Here is a 17,875-nt window from a genome sequence, read left to right as displayed (position 1 = left end):
GTTTGTGGTTTATGTATTACCAGCAAAATAGGATCAAGTAACTGGTGCAATGATTTGTATATGAATGCTATAAAGTACGTCTGCTTACATCAAAGGTACAATACTAGTTGGAAGTCTTACCATGATTATTCAACAACAAATTAAGTATGTGCTGATATGCTAATTAAGCTACATATATCGCAGGTTTTCATTAATTTCAAATTAATCGATATAGTGACATTTTATTGGTTCATGTCTTGCGTCACCAATACCTCAGGAAGAAATAAACGCATAATAAGCGTCGCAGTAAGTACTCGAGCAGACATGCGCACAACAAGCTGTACCACCAAGGTAAATATATATTCATACTGAGGTAGCCTATATAGGGACACATCCACATCAACTCTCAGATTGGTTTGTAATACTGCTGTTGTAGATTAATTCATGGAACTTGGGGTAAATCTTACATCTGACTAGAAATAAATCAGTAGGGAAACTGAGCACCGAAGATATTCTTTAAAAAAATATTTCAAGGTTAACTGTCATTTGAGATCAGCAGAGGTGAAAGTCTGCAAACCTTTTAAAACACAAATTCTCAGGACAGTTTGGATGTATGTCAATCTTTGTATGATTATTTCGAGTCATCATATAAGTGCTACCTTATTATCAATGTACTTTAAACAGAGATCTGTGGAAACTTTCTTGAGGGTTATCTTCTGATATCAGATTCCTAAAATATTTCACTAAGTACGTCACTTAATTGTTCATGCATATTTTATCTCTGATTATTTACTATAAGATAGGTTGTCAAGTAGTTTCACACATGTCACAAATAGCTCGATTGTTTGTGTAAATAAAAGTAGAAGTTTAATTTTGATATATTTTATTAGATCGATAAATTTTATACAATGTTAAATTCAATAAATTCTCATTTAATTACTGGAGGCTCGTAAACTAACTGGACTTCTTAGTCTGACACACAGGTTAATAGGTCAGCTACTACAGATGCACCACAGAATATACAATAATAAATAAACAATACCTATGACGTCGAATGACATATCAAACTATTAAAAAGTTGTCATTGACAAATTTAGATATTGTATGTCAGCTATTAAAAATATTCATATTAAAGTTGAGTCATAATAATTTTTAAAACTGTGGATAACATTTAACATTAAAGACTGCACTGAGAAGCCTACGTCATCATTTAATTTACCTTAAAGGCATTGAAGACTCGCCCTAAACCGCGTGCCGCGCTCTGAAAAGTTAAGTTTCCGTTGCTTGCAAATGACGTTTTCTTCTTTTCGCTACCCAATACAGACAGTAATGAAACGTGATACACAGTTATCTTTGATCTAGACCTGAGATGTCCACGCTGTTATGTACACTGTGTTGTGGGTATTAACCGTAGCTGTATGTAATTGACTGTACACTAGTGTCTAATTGACGACGGTAGCAAGCTGTGTGTGTATTTTCTGGGATCGATGGTGGTGTCTATAACACTACTTTTACACCTCATTCGAAACTAGGTCAGATTACCGGCATGAGACGTTTCTTTGTACGCGAAAAAAGCATAGATTTATATATTCATATTGTTAAACTGAATATCTAGATAACCGGGATAGTTTCACAAACATCACGAGCAATCAAATGTTTCATTTCCCTGTACAATAACATATCTATATACTAATATTCTACCTAAATTCGTTGTCTAAATTAATTAAGTGTAATGTAAATATATACAAACCTCTCTACCTCCACCTCTCCACATTATTGCTCATACTCGTACACATTGTACCCTCTTTCATTGTTCTGTATTTAAAGGACACATCGAGATTCCCATTGTTAATGGTGGAGTGACGTCACTGCTGATGATGTCATCATTGCTCAATCTCAAAGACATAAGTAGTTAGTGTAAACAACACATTTGCCCGAACCAGTAAATATTTGACTACTGTTGACAGATGTGTGTTTACTAAATTATCTCGTGAGGAACAGCTTAGCGAAAGATTCAGAGAAGAAGTAGTCAAAGTCACATTAGCCGTGCATTATTTATTTTCGAAAACGTTGATATTTGGACGAGTAACTAAGTGTATAAAACTTGAATTTATAATTTCATTTTCGGGCACTCTCATAACTTATTCCTCCTCCCCACCCCCTCACCACAACCCCATCACTCTCTACTTAGCAAAGCGAGGTATCAGTTGTCACCTGTACCGTGTTCCTACAACTATGAGTTATTCTTAGTAGAGTTAAAATAACATTAAACAAAGGAACCCTGTGTGTAAAACAATAAACCTTCCTTTACCGAACTGGAATGCTCCCAGATCCAGCAGTCCTCTTACATGGAGAATGGCTACGACGCTTCATGGTTATGAAAATGTTTTGCTTATTTTTTTAAATATATAATTTAACTTAATTTGCTATTCAAACAAAAATCCTTTTTTCTTCTTTTTCCATTTTTTTTAAGCAGTGTTTTATTATGTCTCTCGTGATGTGTGATGACGTCACTGATGTTGGGTGTTCTCTGATCAGTTCATCATCTCATTGATTATTATTCTTGATCTGAGCATCGAATACTCAACTATCATGAATTGATTTCTTAATTTAGTCCAATATTCGTTCCTATTTTAGTTGTTTCACATGTTTCATGAAGGATTATTGATAGTAAACTGATCGGTAATCTTACTGAGATATCATGATGTAAACTGATCAGCTACACTACCGAGATGATAATGATAGTAAACTGATCGCTAATCTTACTGAGATATCATGATGTAAACTGATCAGGTACACTACCGAGATGATAATGATAGTAAAGTGATCGCTAATCTTACTGAGATATCATGATGTAAACTGATCAGGTACACTCATATCATGATGCAAACGGAGGGCGTTGTGGTCAAGTGGTTAAGGTAGTGGACTTGTGATCTAAGGATTACAGGTTCGAGCCCTGGCCAGATCATTGCGTTGTGTCCATGGGCAAGGCGCTTTATCTCCATTGCCTCTCTTCACCCAGGTGTGTAAATGGGGACCTGCGAGGTAACTTGTAAATATAGTTGTGGCTGCACCCTATGGGAAGTCCCCCGGGGGACACGTGGTTGTGGTGTACTGTGGTGCCCCAGGAGAGATTGATTGAATTGTGCACACTTTGGTGTGTGGGTGTGACAAGTTACCAATGACCAGGGGTTAAGTTGTAAAGTCGTGTGAGGAGGCATTAGCCTCATACAAGACTGTAAACCTTCAACTTTAACTTTAACTTTAAACTGATCAGGTACACTACCGAGATGATAATGATAGTAAACTGATCGCTAATCTTACTGAGATATCATGATGTAAACTAATCAGGTACACTACCGAGATGATAATGATAGTAAACTGATCGGTAAGCTTACTGAGATATCATGATGTAAACTGATCAGCTACACTACCGAGATGATAATGATAGTAAACTGATCGCTAATCTTACTGAGATATCATGATGTAAACTGATCAGCTATATTACTGATATGATCATGATAGTAAACTGATAAGATCAAAATTAAGGAATCAACTAAATTGATTACTCAGCTGATGTGAAGTTATCATCGAGAGCCAACATAAATCCGGTACATTAAATGTTAATGATTTCATTCCAGACCCCTCCCCTCCTCCCCCCCCCCAAAAAAAAATAACCTTGCGGTTAAAATTTTCATCAATTTCGTTCTTTCTATTCTTCAGTATGGAACAGTATATATGGAAAACATTGTCGCCTGAATCTACAGACCGGTCGATGGCAGGTAAGATATTGTGCACATTTCTTTCAGCTATTGCTTATAATGTAAAATCTGGTCAGCAATTTTTAGCTTAGCTGCCCTCTGTTTTACTTTACCAGTAAATATACAATGATTATAATGATAACATAACCGGCCAAGTGTACTTAATTGCTGGTAGCATTAGAATTAGATTGTGATGAACAGAAAAGAACTTAAAACAACAGAAATTTACAGACATCTTCTTGCTCCTGCACCCAAGCGTTGGTCAAATTTCTTTTATGATTGTTGCCTTTTCTACCTGAATATCACCCCGTGTCTCTTATTACCCAAAGATAAATGTGTTTATTATTCAAGATATTCTCCCAAAGTATATATATAAAGGCACAATACTGGCTTGCAGAAACGGGACACACATGCTTAGTTTTAATTAAATCAGGGTTGTATCAATTGTTTGATAACATTTAAGAAAGGAATCTTCTTCATCAGAAAATAATGAATGTATATGTATATGTACTATATATCTATTGATCAGATAGCATATAATGAAATGATTTTCAGACTATAGAACTCGATTGCTGAAGAATAGCACAGTTTAAACGTTAGTAACGTGGTGTCCATTTCACCCTCAAAGAAGTGAAATATAATCTTTTAAGAAAGCCTAAAATAATTGGAATATTTTCTTTAGTTTCTTCTACCACTGTTAAATCAACTTTGAGCAAAGGTAACAAGGTCTTTCTATATAAGAATATTAGATGTTTGGTGAAATAAAGTATTACGTTATGTTTTCAAGGTCCTTATCTTTCATTTTATGACCAATTTTGCTTACGGCAGATTGTAGCAAAAACAGCACAAAGTATAGAGACTAGAGAAATCCATTATGGTATACTTCCTTTGGAATTAAATCTTGCTAATGAATTAACTTTGTAGCTTAAAATTCTTCAGGGCATTTGAAGGATCACTTGCTTAGATTATAATTGATCCATATTAGTGTATACGTGTCTGGCATAAGTGTGTGGGTCCAATCAGGCTTAGATATAATGAAAGGACGGGTCTGTTTTTATTTGAAACTAATAAACTCTGGTATATTCTTCTGAATGGTAATGCTTGTCATGATCTTGGTCATTTGTATATATGAAGGGAAGAGAAGCTATTTTCATTAATGACATTGCAAGTGTTCTGATCTAATACTCTCTTGTTTGGGGTAGGGGATGGTGGTGATTATTGTATTCGTGTAAAATGAGAATAAATTAGAAAATAGGAAGAAACTCTGTATAGTAATATATGTACAGTAGCTCTACTAACCCGCTTCGTTGTTCTGTTGTACGGATACCATGGTAACCAAACGTATGCAATCACCCGATAAAATATGAATATTAGACAAATATTCGTATTATTTCCAGCGTGTTTTGAACAGACATACATACATTAGACGATTTTGAAGTTGTCAGGATCCGAAGGGGGGGGGGGGGTGGAGTGGATTTGATCCAACTACGGTGTAGTCAGTAACTAAAATCTGATTTTAATATTCATAACTTATCATCGGCTAATTGTTTATTGTATCTTGATAATTATCTTCAATTGTTAAGGATAAATTATATTGCCACACCTGGACTTTACAGCCTCATTCATTACTTATCATTATTGTCTAGGATTGGGTGGAGGGTTGAGGGCGACAAATAATAGAGGAACAACTCACGTTAACTTTTGTATCAAGTTTATTCCAAACGTAAAAACAAACTTACACAATTCTGGAAGTGAACAGAAATACATATCTTTAAAATAAATGTTTGAGATAAAGTCTGTAAGTAATTCACAAGCATCGGTATGATAATTAACAACCGAGAATATCATTTCAATATTTAGTAGAACACTATAGTAGCGTGTATGACTTTGAAACATTAACAACATAATTAACATAACCGACGTTGGTTAACGTTCCCAGCATACCACTATACATCCTATTATTATTCTGAAACAAAACTTAGCTGTAGTAGAAATCAAATATCTTAAATGTGTTCACCTGAAGGAATGCACTGAACATGTCCCGTTTTAACTTCATCGTCTCGATGTACATTAAATATGAAACCGTAGAATGTTGTCAATCATGTTGCACCGTTCCTGTTTATGTTCATTTAATTTCGGGGCAAATGTTCATCATGGCACATACAACAGTCGTAAAAAGTCCGTTTAGCCGGCCCTGTAGTATAGTATATTATAGAAGACCACTTATAAACCGCCAGTAAAAAAAAAATACTCAACTGCGCAAGTAATCAACAAAAGCTAAGTTAAATAGACAGTCTTTTAGGCTAGATTTCAAATTAGCTAGATCTGTGATACCACGAGTGTCTATATAAGGGAATAGCGAGTATATAAGGGGCAGCAATATTCAAAGCGCCTACTCATTTCAGTTTTACATCTAGGGATACAAAGCAAGTTCACCAAGTTAAGGCGATAAATCGGGTATGGGCATAGCGAACAGTGCATTTACTCAGGTACACGCGGGGCGTTCCCGGACAAACAACTGTGGACCAATACAGGTATCTAAATAAGGATTCCATACTTGACTGGCAGCCAGTGTAGTATAGAATAAAGAGAATCTGGATTATATACCTTACTGCTTGATGCTTGTGAAAATTCGGGCAACACGCTGAGAAATTGTTCTGGCACCCACTGAAAGAAAAATAAATTGCAATGTGTTTTTCAATGGTTAAACTTATATTATTATTATTATTATCATTGTTATTGTAACGAATTCCCCCAAAATTATACCTAATATGAAGGATATAACACAGCAAATGATTGTATGTAATTGGCATGCGATGTAAGAACCGATGTATGCCTATATGATATGTACAATAACATATTGAAAAAATTGATTATATTTTTCGGGCAAGTCGTTACAACCCCCCCCCCCCCCCCAAGCAAATTCGGCTCCTACACGTATTGTTATGAAATAGTGATACCATCTCTTTGATGTTACCGAAAAGCTCCATCGAGATACCTTACAGGCCTCTTATGTATTTATCTAGGTCATGGATTCAGTTTTCCCACGAGAAGTTTTTAACTATCTTATTGAATCTTGGTACAGGGCCTTTTCCCAAAATAGATTCCATTATGTCTGTGGAACATTCGAGAAGGTTCTCTCACGTGGTATGGAAGTTTCCATAGAAAGGGGATGGACTTCCAAACTCCCAACCAATCAGGGCAGATCAGTGCCAGTGCACTTATTTTTATATCGTTAAGTTAATACAGGATGGTCAGTTCATTGGCTGCCTTCTGATTGTGCGCAGTGAGATTTTATGGAAGTAAGGTATAAAAGAAAAAGGAGGTCAGAAATTTATCACTCCGTCAGCAAAGTTTATCACTTGATCAGAAAATTTATCACTCCGTCAGCGCTCCGTGATCAGTTCGTTGCTTCGTCACCATTTCATCACTCTTTCTAATTGTTTAATTGACGGAGTCAAGTCAAGTCAAATCATTGTAATTTAGTTTTATTTGTAAAGAGAATCGACAGAGAAGAAATTATACCGAATCATCAAATCAAATCCTATCTCGTCAAATTGTTTTTTGTGTGAAGTCATTGTTTTCTTCCGTTCGAGACATCTCCTGAAGAAGCATAAATACGGCATCAAGATATCCCAGTACCTTTCTATCGCGAGTCCCGATATAGTTTTACTATCGGAGGAGCCGGGCTCGTCACAATATTACATGGTGGAGGAGCGGGGCATTCTTCAGGAACAAAACGGTAACGGAACTGTTCACACTTTCGTTCGTTACGATCAACAACGAACAGGAGGATTTTTTTGGCCAGAAGACCTAACGAGGAACACAGCGCATGTTCACGACCTAGCCTAACGGAAACACTCTGCGATGGAAGTCAGCCTATACTAGCCTAAGCCTGTACACCGGAACCACTGATCTGTACACGAACGTTAATCAACCCAGCATGCAGTTCGCGTTTGAACATTCGCGCAACTAGTACGTAGTTAGTCATACTACAGCTCTAAACATCAGAACTGAACATTTTCGCGATCTAAGCCTAGACTCTACCCGATGTTAACGGCGAACGAATCTGCAGCATACGAGATGTAGGCCCACCTGCTACTGCTACTACCTGCCGCTACTACTACTACTAACCGAGGGACTTCAATCATCGTTTGCAGTTCCAGTACCAGTTCTTAGTTAAACTTAAGGGTGAGTGAAATCATGCCAGTTTGTATCCCAAACCCCTATTTGAGATCAGAGTGTAACGATAAGTTATTTTAATCGTGTCCATGTATTGCATATTTGTTATTTGTATTTAATTGCGGTCGATAGTGTGTTCAATTAAGTATATGCTCATGTTGTATACTCGTAACTAGCCTAATTGTATGCGGCATAATGTCCGTCAGTGAACAGGAAACTTCTACCTCTGTTAATGTTATGCAGAAACATAGGCCCACTGATTTTTTGCCATCACAATTTCAGGGCGATGTAATTGATGCAGATTTAGCCGAAGCTCATTATTTGGGATTTGAAGATTATTTAGAGGTGCAAAAATTGCCGTCCCAAACCACCCCTGAGGCTGTAGCGGAAGAATTTAATGAAATATGTCGCATATTTAAGCGAACACTTAAAGGCCAAGCCAGACTCTGGATTGAAAACAAAAATTTTTCAACTATTGCTGATCTGCGCAAGCAATTCCTTGCTCGTTTCAGTCCAGGCACCTCTTCCTATGCAAAATCACAGGCATTTCACGCATTGAGCTATAAACCAGGTGATACAGCTCAAGCTCATTTGGCCAAAATTTCCAAAGCTGCAGCACAATTACGTTATGGCGATGACCAAATTAGAGATAAATTCATCTCGACCCTGCCTTTGCAATGTCGCTCAGCAGTGTTGATGTCTGCATCACCAGAAGCAACAATTGCAGATTTGGTCATGAAAGTACAATGCTATTTTGATTTGCAAATCCAAAGTCAACCCCCAGTTTCTTCCGAACCATTTATGGCAATGCACGACAAAGCGTCTTCTGTTCAGACTCCTACTATTTCTGCATCTTCTGAGATACACGAGTTGTGTATTAAAATTCAGGAGTTAGAAACCAAGTTTGATCAGTCACGTAGGTCAGAATCGCAAGACATTCCAAAAGATATGAGGCAAAGATATAGTTCTCGTGATTCTCGTGGTCCTAGGACAGGTCAGAATAATAACAGGAGAAGGTTACCGTATTTTAATCCTTCAATTACATGTTACTACTGCCAAAATCGAGGTCATTTTGCACAATATTGCCAAATTCGCCTAAGCCATGAAATGGAGGCTAATGTAAAGAAAGTACCAACACAGAATTTTCATTAGGGAGCACTTATGATTGCACTCATCATACAGTGACTCCAGACAAAGTACCAAGTAAAGGAAGATCGAAACGTAAAGCAAATAATATTTGGAAGAATAGTAATATTCCTAGTTCTAAATATACAGGGAACGACCGTAATGTGGATATTCAACTGGACACACGTAATTTTGTAAGAGGTACTTTACATGATGGTAAAGGAATTTCATTGTTGTTTGATAGTGGAGCGACACGCTCTATCATTTCTTCTTCTACAGTGCAAAATTCAAAGTATTTATCCTCTATACAACCAGTCTCAGTTGATGTAGTAAACCTAAAGTTGGGTAATGGTCAGTTTATTCATGCGTATAGCACGATAACATTTCAGGTCAAAATTCAAGGTCATGAATTTCAGCTTTCTGCTTTAATTGCTGCAAACCTGACAGGTATTGACTTAATATTAGGTAGTCAAACTCTGAAGGAATTGAATGGTTCTTTGGACTTTACCACAAACTGTTTTAGAATTAAACAAGCCAAAGTTTTCCTTAGGCCAGTGCAGAGATTTGTTATTTACCCAGGTCAGCAAAGATACATTACTGTACAGGGACGTCTTCCACTATATGCACGAAATGCAGATGTGGTTATTAAACCGTTCCCTCTGATATCTCGTATGTGTCCTTCACGAATGCTAGTGAAAATGCATAAAGGTAGAACAAAGATTCTACTAAGGAACATGGGTAATCAGAAATTTTGTCTGCATCCTTCTCGCACAGTGGCTCATTTAGATTTAGCAGATATCATTACGGTCACAGAAGACATACCTACTGATTCTCTAGATTTTCTCAATGTCATGAGAGACATCGAAAAACCGTCTCTTTTTCGAACCAATTCTGACTCCAAAGAGAATCGTGATGAAATTACACGATATAATTTACATCGATATCCACATTTGACAGTCGATGATCCCCTGGTTTCCAAATCCGAACAGGAAATCATGAGAGATAACATTAATTTGGAACAAAGTATTCTAAATGCTTCAGAAACAGAAAGCATTTATGAATTTCTAGACTCACATAGAGATGCATTTTCTCTTTATGGTGAATTATCTCACTGTCCAAATTATGAGGCTGATATTACGCTTACTAATGATGAGCCATTTTACATACGTCCCTATAGACTTTCAGATGAGGACAAAGTCATTGTCGCCAGTGAGCTTGACAAATTAGTGCGATTAGGCATCTTAGCAGTAGGACATCAGTCTTATACTTCACCGGTTTTCCTCATTCCAAAGAAGGGAACAAAAGACAAAAGGGTTGTCACAGATTTTCGCTACTTGAACAGTAGAATAAAACGTCTCAATCACCCATTTCCATTGCTGAATGAGACTATCCGTACCATAGGGTACTCTGGAGCCAAAATTTTGGGTGTTCTTGATTTAAAGTCTGCATTCTTCTGTCTGCCACTCAGTGTTCGTGCACAACAATATACAGGTATTGCTTCATTTCATGGAGGAAAGCATTATTATTATAAACGCTTACCACAGGGATTGAATTTATCTCCAGCGATCTTTCAGTCGCAAATTAATGATATTTTGGCAACGATCCCAAATTCAAATAAGTTCTGTATTGCTCATCATGACGATATAATTGTGTACAGTGCAGACAAACAATCGCACAAACAACACCTAAAGGCAATTTTTAAGGTTTTAATGGACAACGGATTGAAAATCTCTCCGAAAAAGTGTAGCATTTTTCAAAATTCAGTCCGATATATGGGACATTTGCTCTCAATAACCCCAGAAGGTGAGGCTTGTATCCAACCTTTGCATGATAGATGTGCAGCGATTAGGAACACACCGAAACCACACAATGTTAAGTCAGTAAGACGATTTGTAGGTGCAGTTAATTATGTGGCTTCGTTTTTCCCAAATATTCAAGCACTATTGAGACCATTACATCATTTGAGTCGTAAGAGAAAGGTATTTAAATGGACAGAGGAACATCAGTGTGCATTTCAAAGTATTAAAGAGTTGTTGTGTAATCCACCTATATTGCATATGCCACAGAAATATGGTCGTTTTGTATTATATAGCGACACATCACGAGTAGCAACAGGATCATACTTGACACAAAGAGTTAATGGCAAAGAGAATATTATTGCATATTACTCTAAGATATTACCACCAGCATGTCAGAGGTATAGTGTAACTGAATTAGAAATGATGGGTCTATTTATTAATGTGACAGCATTCAAACATTTATTGCAAAATGTAGAATTTGAGGCATATGTTGATCACTCAGCCATTGTTGAATTGTTTAAGTCAAAACAAGAACCAGCAACTTCACGCTTACGTAAACTTCTGTTCAAATTGTCAGAATATACATTTCAGGTTGGTTACAAAAAGGGCTCAGAATTGGTTTTGGCAGATTATTTGTCTAGAGCACCACAGGAATTTCACTCTGAAATAGATCAGGTTGCTCAAGAGGTCAGTTCTTATGAGGATTTTTCAACTCCACCTAAGGAGACATTTAATCCAATCATGACAAGGTCAATGGCAAGGTCAATGGGAGTCAAAGTTCCAGATTTATTTCCGAATAAAGTCACAAAGGAGTCCAAGCAGGATTCCCCAGCCAAAGAATCAACAAATAGAGTTGAAAGGACATTCAGTCCTAAGGCAACACATTCTAGTGATCATGTTACACAGAGACCACAATCTGAGTCACAAAAGAGGACTACACCAGTAATTTCTACTGATAAGAGAGAAACATATAGTCAAAGGCCTACTATTACTATGCCGAGTGAAAATAGACATACATTTAGTCCTGACATATTAGTTGTGCCAAATTTTACAAGTGTTTCTCAACCTACAGAGCCAAGATTAGTGGATCAGAGTAGACATAGAGTGCAAGAGGTAATCAGAGAACCACCTCCAGAACTATTTGTTCAGCCGAAGCCAGTCATAACAAACATTGATCATTTGGTTACAGGGCACATTCCAAAACAAAAGGAATTGAATAAAGTCATGAAGGCAATTCAAGGAAAGCTGATCAAAAACTATGATCTGCCATTTGATGTAAAAGAGTTGCAAATTCAACAACAAACTTGTCCTTACTACAAACCAATTTATGATTTTCTTGCACACGACATTATTCCAAGTAATGTTAAGCATGCTAGAACTGTTCGTTCTCAAGCAGAGGATTATTTGTTATGTAATAGTTTGTTATTCAGGATATTTTTGCATGAGACTAATGATGCTAAGATGACTCTTCAGTTAGTCGTACCTGAGACTATGGTAGAACAGATAATATCTCGATATCACGATGACTTGTTAAGTAATCATCAGGGTGTAATGCGTACATATTTGACCATTAGACAGCATTTCTATCTGCGCAATATGTTTCAACGCATCAGTAATTATATTCAGGCATGTCTCCGTTGTCAAGAATTCCGTAAGAAACCGGACAAATTGAGACAATATCATGCTCGCATTCCTGATTCTTATCGTCCTTTTGACAGACTTAGTCTGGATTTCAAGACTATGCCCACAACGGCTACAGGATTTAAACATTTGATGGTTGTTTGTGATGAGATCACTAGATTTGTTGTATGTGTTTCTCTTAAGACTCTTGATGCTGAAACGATATGTGAAGCATTATTGCAGAGGGTAGTCACAACTTTTGGTCCACCGTCTTGTATTATAAGTGATGCGGCAGCTTCTCTTACAGGAAAATTAGTGCAGCTCTTAAGTAAAGCTTTAGGCATTGAACAAAAGTTCATCAGTGTAAGCAATCATGGAAGCTTACAGGTTGAAAGACACATTCAGACTCTTTCAAATTTCCTCAAAGTGAACTTAAATCAGTTTGGTACGGATTGGGTACGATTTGTCCCAACATCAGCCTATGCATATAACACATTTTCCTCTCCTCAGTTAGGTAGCTATAGCCCATTTGAACTTGCATTTGGACGTAAGCCGCCAAATCTTACAAATTTATCGTTCAATCCAATGGCAGGATTATCACAATCTCATGGAGAATATGCTGCATTGTTAAAGAAACGATTTGATCATTTGTCAAGGGTAATGTTAGTCTTACAAAAGAAGCAACAAGATGCTCAAAATGTTAAGATAAGTGCAAAACTGGACAAAGGTGCAATTTATTCAACGGGTCAATTAGTGTATCTGTATAAGCCAACGTCTTCTTCCTTGACTGCGAACTCTCGCAAAATTGCTGCTGAATGGTGTGGACCATTAGTGATCCATCAAGTTTTGGATAGGACTCATTATTTGTTGGCCACTCTCAAAGGAGAAATTCTTAGTGATGTATTCAATTATAACAGGCTTAAACCATGTTTTGTAAGAGCATCTTCTGAAACTAAGAATATCACTAACATTCAGAAATTGCGAAATGTCTTGAAAACAAAGGGTTCATCAAGTGAAAAGGTTGCACGAATGCGAAATGTTTTGAGTAGTAACACTTCTAATGCAGAAAATGTTAATGTCATGCAAGATGCACATATTGAGTTTCATGATGAGTTTGGTAACATTTTGCCAGGGGTAACTTCAGATCACATCATGTGTCTTGTGACCACTAAGCCAATGAATGTTGCATCCTTTTTAGAGAATAGAGCACATAATGAAGGATTAGCACTTCCATATCCTTCCATGAAAGATAGCATATTAAGGCAAAAGAAAGTTTTTGCAAATGCTCCACAAGGAGACATGAAAGTCCAACGTGCTAGATACAAATTGGGTGAATTACAGGTTCTGGTCACCTATCAGACACCATGTTTTCCAACAGGCTTTAAGAGTCATGATTTTTGGTGGAATGTAGGAAAATATTCCAACACAGGGGAAATAATGAATTTTCTCCATGAAAAGGGATTGAACATTACAGGCAGTCCAGGCAGGATGTTGCAAACATTATATGGTTAGTATGTGTAACTGCATAGTGCTTTAAGTTCAGATGAACAGGTGTTTTACCCACGATTGTATGAATGGAATGCGTCATGGCATTTACCTGCATACCTATTAAGTGGAAGTCATTTTACTATATGGTGTAACAATATACTGTAAGCTTTATTGTTAAAAACGCCACTAAGTGACCTAGTTTCATCTTTTATAACAAATGTGTAATGAGTATACCTTATTTCTCCTTATGGATTCGTTCAAACGTTTACCCGGCAATTAGAACATATCCGGAATATTAGCAACATGGGTTTTCATATATTGAGAAATATTTTAAGGATATTTACATTGCATCATTTATGTTATATATTGAAGGCTATTTAGAGACAGCATTGAAGATGTGCAACTTTTGCTTACAGCAACAGTTATCGAAGCAAATGAAAGTATAGATCTTTTGAGGAAGTTATGTATATATTTTCTTTTCCTCAATTATTCATGCAAAAGTAAATTTCTTCATGAAGTTTAAAAGACAAGATGTTAAGTATTATGTAAATTTGAAGAAAGATTTGTTGATGTCATAGTCTATGGAGTCTCTTTTATGGTATCGAATATCTAGTACTTTGGTACTTTACTAGACTATCATTTCGGAGTGCATACCTAGGGTCACCATGCTATCGAGTCACATTTTCTTGATTTTCTTGAAGTGGATGTATATGATTCACAAGGTTTCAAAGCAGTTTTGAAACTATGCCTTCATTAAAGAGGAGGTACTTTGTAAATGAGTTTGTAATATTTTAAGGTTCTTTTTTTTGTGTACGAATTTTGCATGGAACGTCAAGGTGTTCTGTTCAGTTAAAAGATAACTAAGTCAAGTTTTCTCTGATCTCTCCCCAAATCACGGCATGATTTCACTTTTGATATAAATGTATTATTGATGTATGAAATGCATAAATGTATTTTGTAAGAGATACTGCATATTTTGCTTTGTCATGTAACTTTAAGATATCTTAATGATATTTTTTTTTAGATTACATCATATGATGTCATCAATTTTGAAGAGGTACACAAAAATTTCATGGAGATAGTGTCAATGTATATACCATATGATCATTTTTAATAATTCGTAACCAAGATGTTAACCTTTGAGATACATGAAGACCTTTTATTGAAGTCAATGAATATTGGTGAATGTGCTTACAGTACACTACATTCTTGAGATAATGATAAGTTAAAGCAGTATGATGTTAAAATTTTGGAGTATCCAAAAATTTTAAAAGATTGAGGGGGATGTTATGAAATAGTGATACCATCTCTTTGATGTTACCGAAAAGCTCCATCGAGATACCTTACAGGCCTCTTATGTATTTATCTAGGTCATGGATTCAGTTTTCCCACGAGAAGTTTTTAACTATCTTATTGAATCTTGGTACAGGGCCTTTTCCCAAAATAGATTCCATTATGTCTGTGGAACATTCGAGAAGGTTCTCTCACGTGGTATGGAAGTTTCCATAGAAAGGGGATGGACTTCCAAACTCCCAACCAATCAGGGCAGATCAGTGCCAGTGCACTTATTTTTATATCGTTAAGTTAATACAGGATGGTCAGTTCATTGGCTGCCTTCTGATTGTGCGCAGTGAGATTTTATGGAAGTAAGGTATAAAAGAAAAAGGAGGTCAGAAATTTATCACTCCGTCAGCAAAGTTTATCACTTGATCAGAAAATTTATCACTCCGTCAGCGCTCCGTGATCAGTTCGTTGCTTCGTCACCATTTCATCACTCTTTCTAATTGTTTAATTGACGGAGTCAAGTCAAGTCAAATCATTGTAATTTAGTTTTATTTGTAAAGAGAATCGACAGAGAAGAAATTATACCGAATCATCAAATCAAATCCTATCTCGTCAAATTGTTTTTTGTGTGAAGTCATTGTTTTCTTCCGTTCGAGACATCTCCTGAAGAAGCATAAATACGGCATCAAGATATCCCAGTACCTTTCTATCGCGAGTCCCGATATAGTTTTACTATCGGAGGAGCCGGGCTCGTCACAATATTACAGTATGTTTATTGCTATAGGTATTCTATTGCAGTCGCTACGGACTAAGCCATGTTTTGTAACATGTATGAAAGTGCTACAGTTAGCATAGCTATGTAGACTTAACTAATTGATATTCTAACTTTAAGACATTTACATAAATATTAATATTATTTTTTATTTTTCCTAAGTCAGTGAGCTATGGGCAAGGGCGGCGGAACCGGGGGGCACAGGGGGCACGTGCCCCCCCACTTTTCCTCAGGTTAAAAATTTGCCCTTTTTCTACATAAAAATTTCTAAATAAAAAAAGGGTTTACAAAGCGAAACCCACGTCAAATGAAATATTGCGGGAAGTTTTAAATGTTTACTACCATAGGCGTAGGAGCCCAATTTGATTTGGGGGGCTGTAACGACTTGCCCGAAAAATATTACTAAATTTTTTCGCCCGCTCCGCGCGCTTCAACATGTTACATGTGCATATCATATGGGCATGCGTCGGTTATTACATCGAATGCAAATAACATACAATCATTTACCGTGTTATTACCTTTCCATATTGGTTAGAATTATTGGGGAAGTCGTTACAATAATAATGATCATAATAATATCAGTTTAACCATTGAAAAACACATAGCAAATTATTTTTCTTTCAGTAGGTGCCCAAAAAATTCTCAGCAGATTGCCCGAATTTTCACCAAAAAAATTGGGTTGGGGGCTGCAGCCCCCCCCCCCACCTCCTACGCCTATGTTTACTACTACAAGGCTTCTAACATTCTGATGAGTGCCATTATGCATATTCAATTTGCCAAAAAAATCCTAATGCATTTCCAAAAATGCATTGCTATATTACATTGTGACTTTGTAATAAGCAGAAACCATTTACAGCCTACTATGAATAATGAGTATAGTTTTAATATCCCATAACCTACCCCATCCTTTCGTTTTTTGACATATTTCATTTGCTTTCATGCATGCATCGATCGCGTACGTGTGCAGGGACTTGGACTTTATAGTGATTTCACCTCATTTTGTCTCGAAAGAAAACTTTCTCAATTTGCACATTGGATATTACAGTGCTAGTATGCATATTTTCATTGGGGGGGGGGGGGGGCGTTGATGGAGTGATGTGTATACGCAAATAAGATAATACAACTACAGTTATAAAGGGTACTAAATATCAGGCTGCATCAGTCCAATCGAATTTCTGCAAAGTGCCATTCGACGTTGGTGCCCCCCCCCCCCCAGAATAAAAGTGCTTCCACCGCCCTTGGTGAGTTCTAGCATATTGACGAATATCTAAAATTAACTGGAAAATGACATAACATAACAACGTTGTTTACACAAAACTTACTACTTTGTAAGATTTTTTTTTTTCGATCAGCAACAAATATGAGAACTCATATTTCTATTTCTTATATTTAATATATATTGACAGTAAACTTTCGGTACAAAAGATCCTTTTTTAATTACCATATACTTAAGTCATCTGTGAAAATCTTTAGAGCGCATTTTCTCAAAACTCACATTTTGCACATTCGTCACTACGCAAGGGCGGCGGAACCGGGGCACAGGGGGCACGTGCCCCACCCACTTTTCCTCAGGTTAAAAATGTGCCCTTTTTCTACATAAAAATTGAGGTGTCTCAAGTTAGCAAGAGGCCAGGGAACCAGAATGAACACTCGGGAAGGGCCGTTTCCAGCCATCTGAGGGGTTTGTAAAACCAAAAATTTTATTGTACGCTCCGCGCCAACTGATGGTGGCGCTCCGCTCAGATAGTCGTGCATACAACTTTGCAAATCCTGGTTACGCCTATGACTTTTAATGAATTTCTGTGGGTCAAACTCAAAGCTATTTCGAATGGAAAAAAATTGTAAGATATTGACAAGAAATAAAC

At 36.8% G+C, this 17,875-nt stretch overlaps 1 protein-coding gene across 1 annotated transcript in view; it reads left to right on the top strand.

Moving 5' to 3' along the window:
• LOC139977749 (uncharacterized) overlaps nucleotides 1-17,875 on the top strand; it is a 90,370-nt gene that overhangs the window by 52,319 nt on the left and 20,176 nt on the right. Inside the window, exon 6 of the mRNA XM_071987339.1 lies at nucleotides 3,703-3,761. Within this exon, the coding sequence (XP_071843440.1) occupies nucleotides 3,703-3,761 (59 nt within the window). The remainder of the gene's footprint in view (nucleotides 1-3,702; nucleotides 3,762-17,875) is intronic.

Source organism: Apostichopus japonicus, chromosome 12 (assembly GCF_037975245.1).
Source record: "Apostichopus japonicus isolate 1M-3 chromosome 12, ASM3797524v1, whole genome shotgun sequence".
Classification (NCBI taxonomy): domain Eukaryota; kingdom Metazoa; phylum Echinodermata; class Holothuroidea; order Aspidochirotida; family Stichopodidae; genus Apostichopus; species Apostichopus japonicus.
Note: the sequence above shows the minus strand (reverse complement) of the source record. Positions and strands in the feature narration are given on the sequence as shown.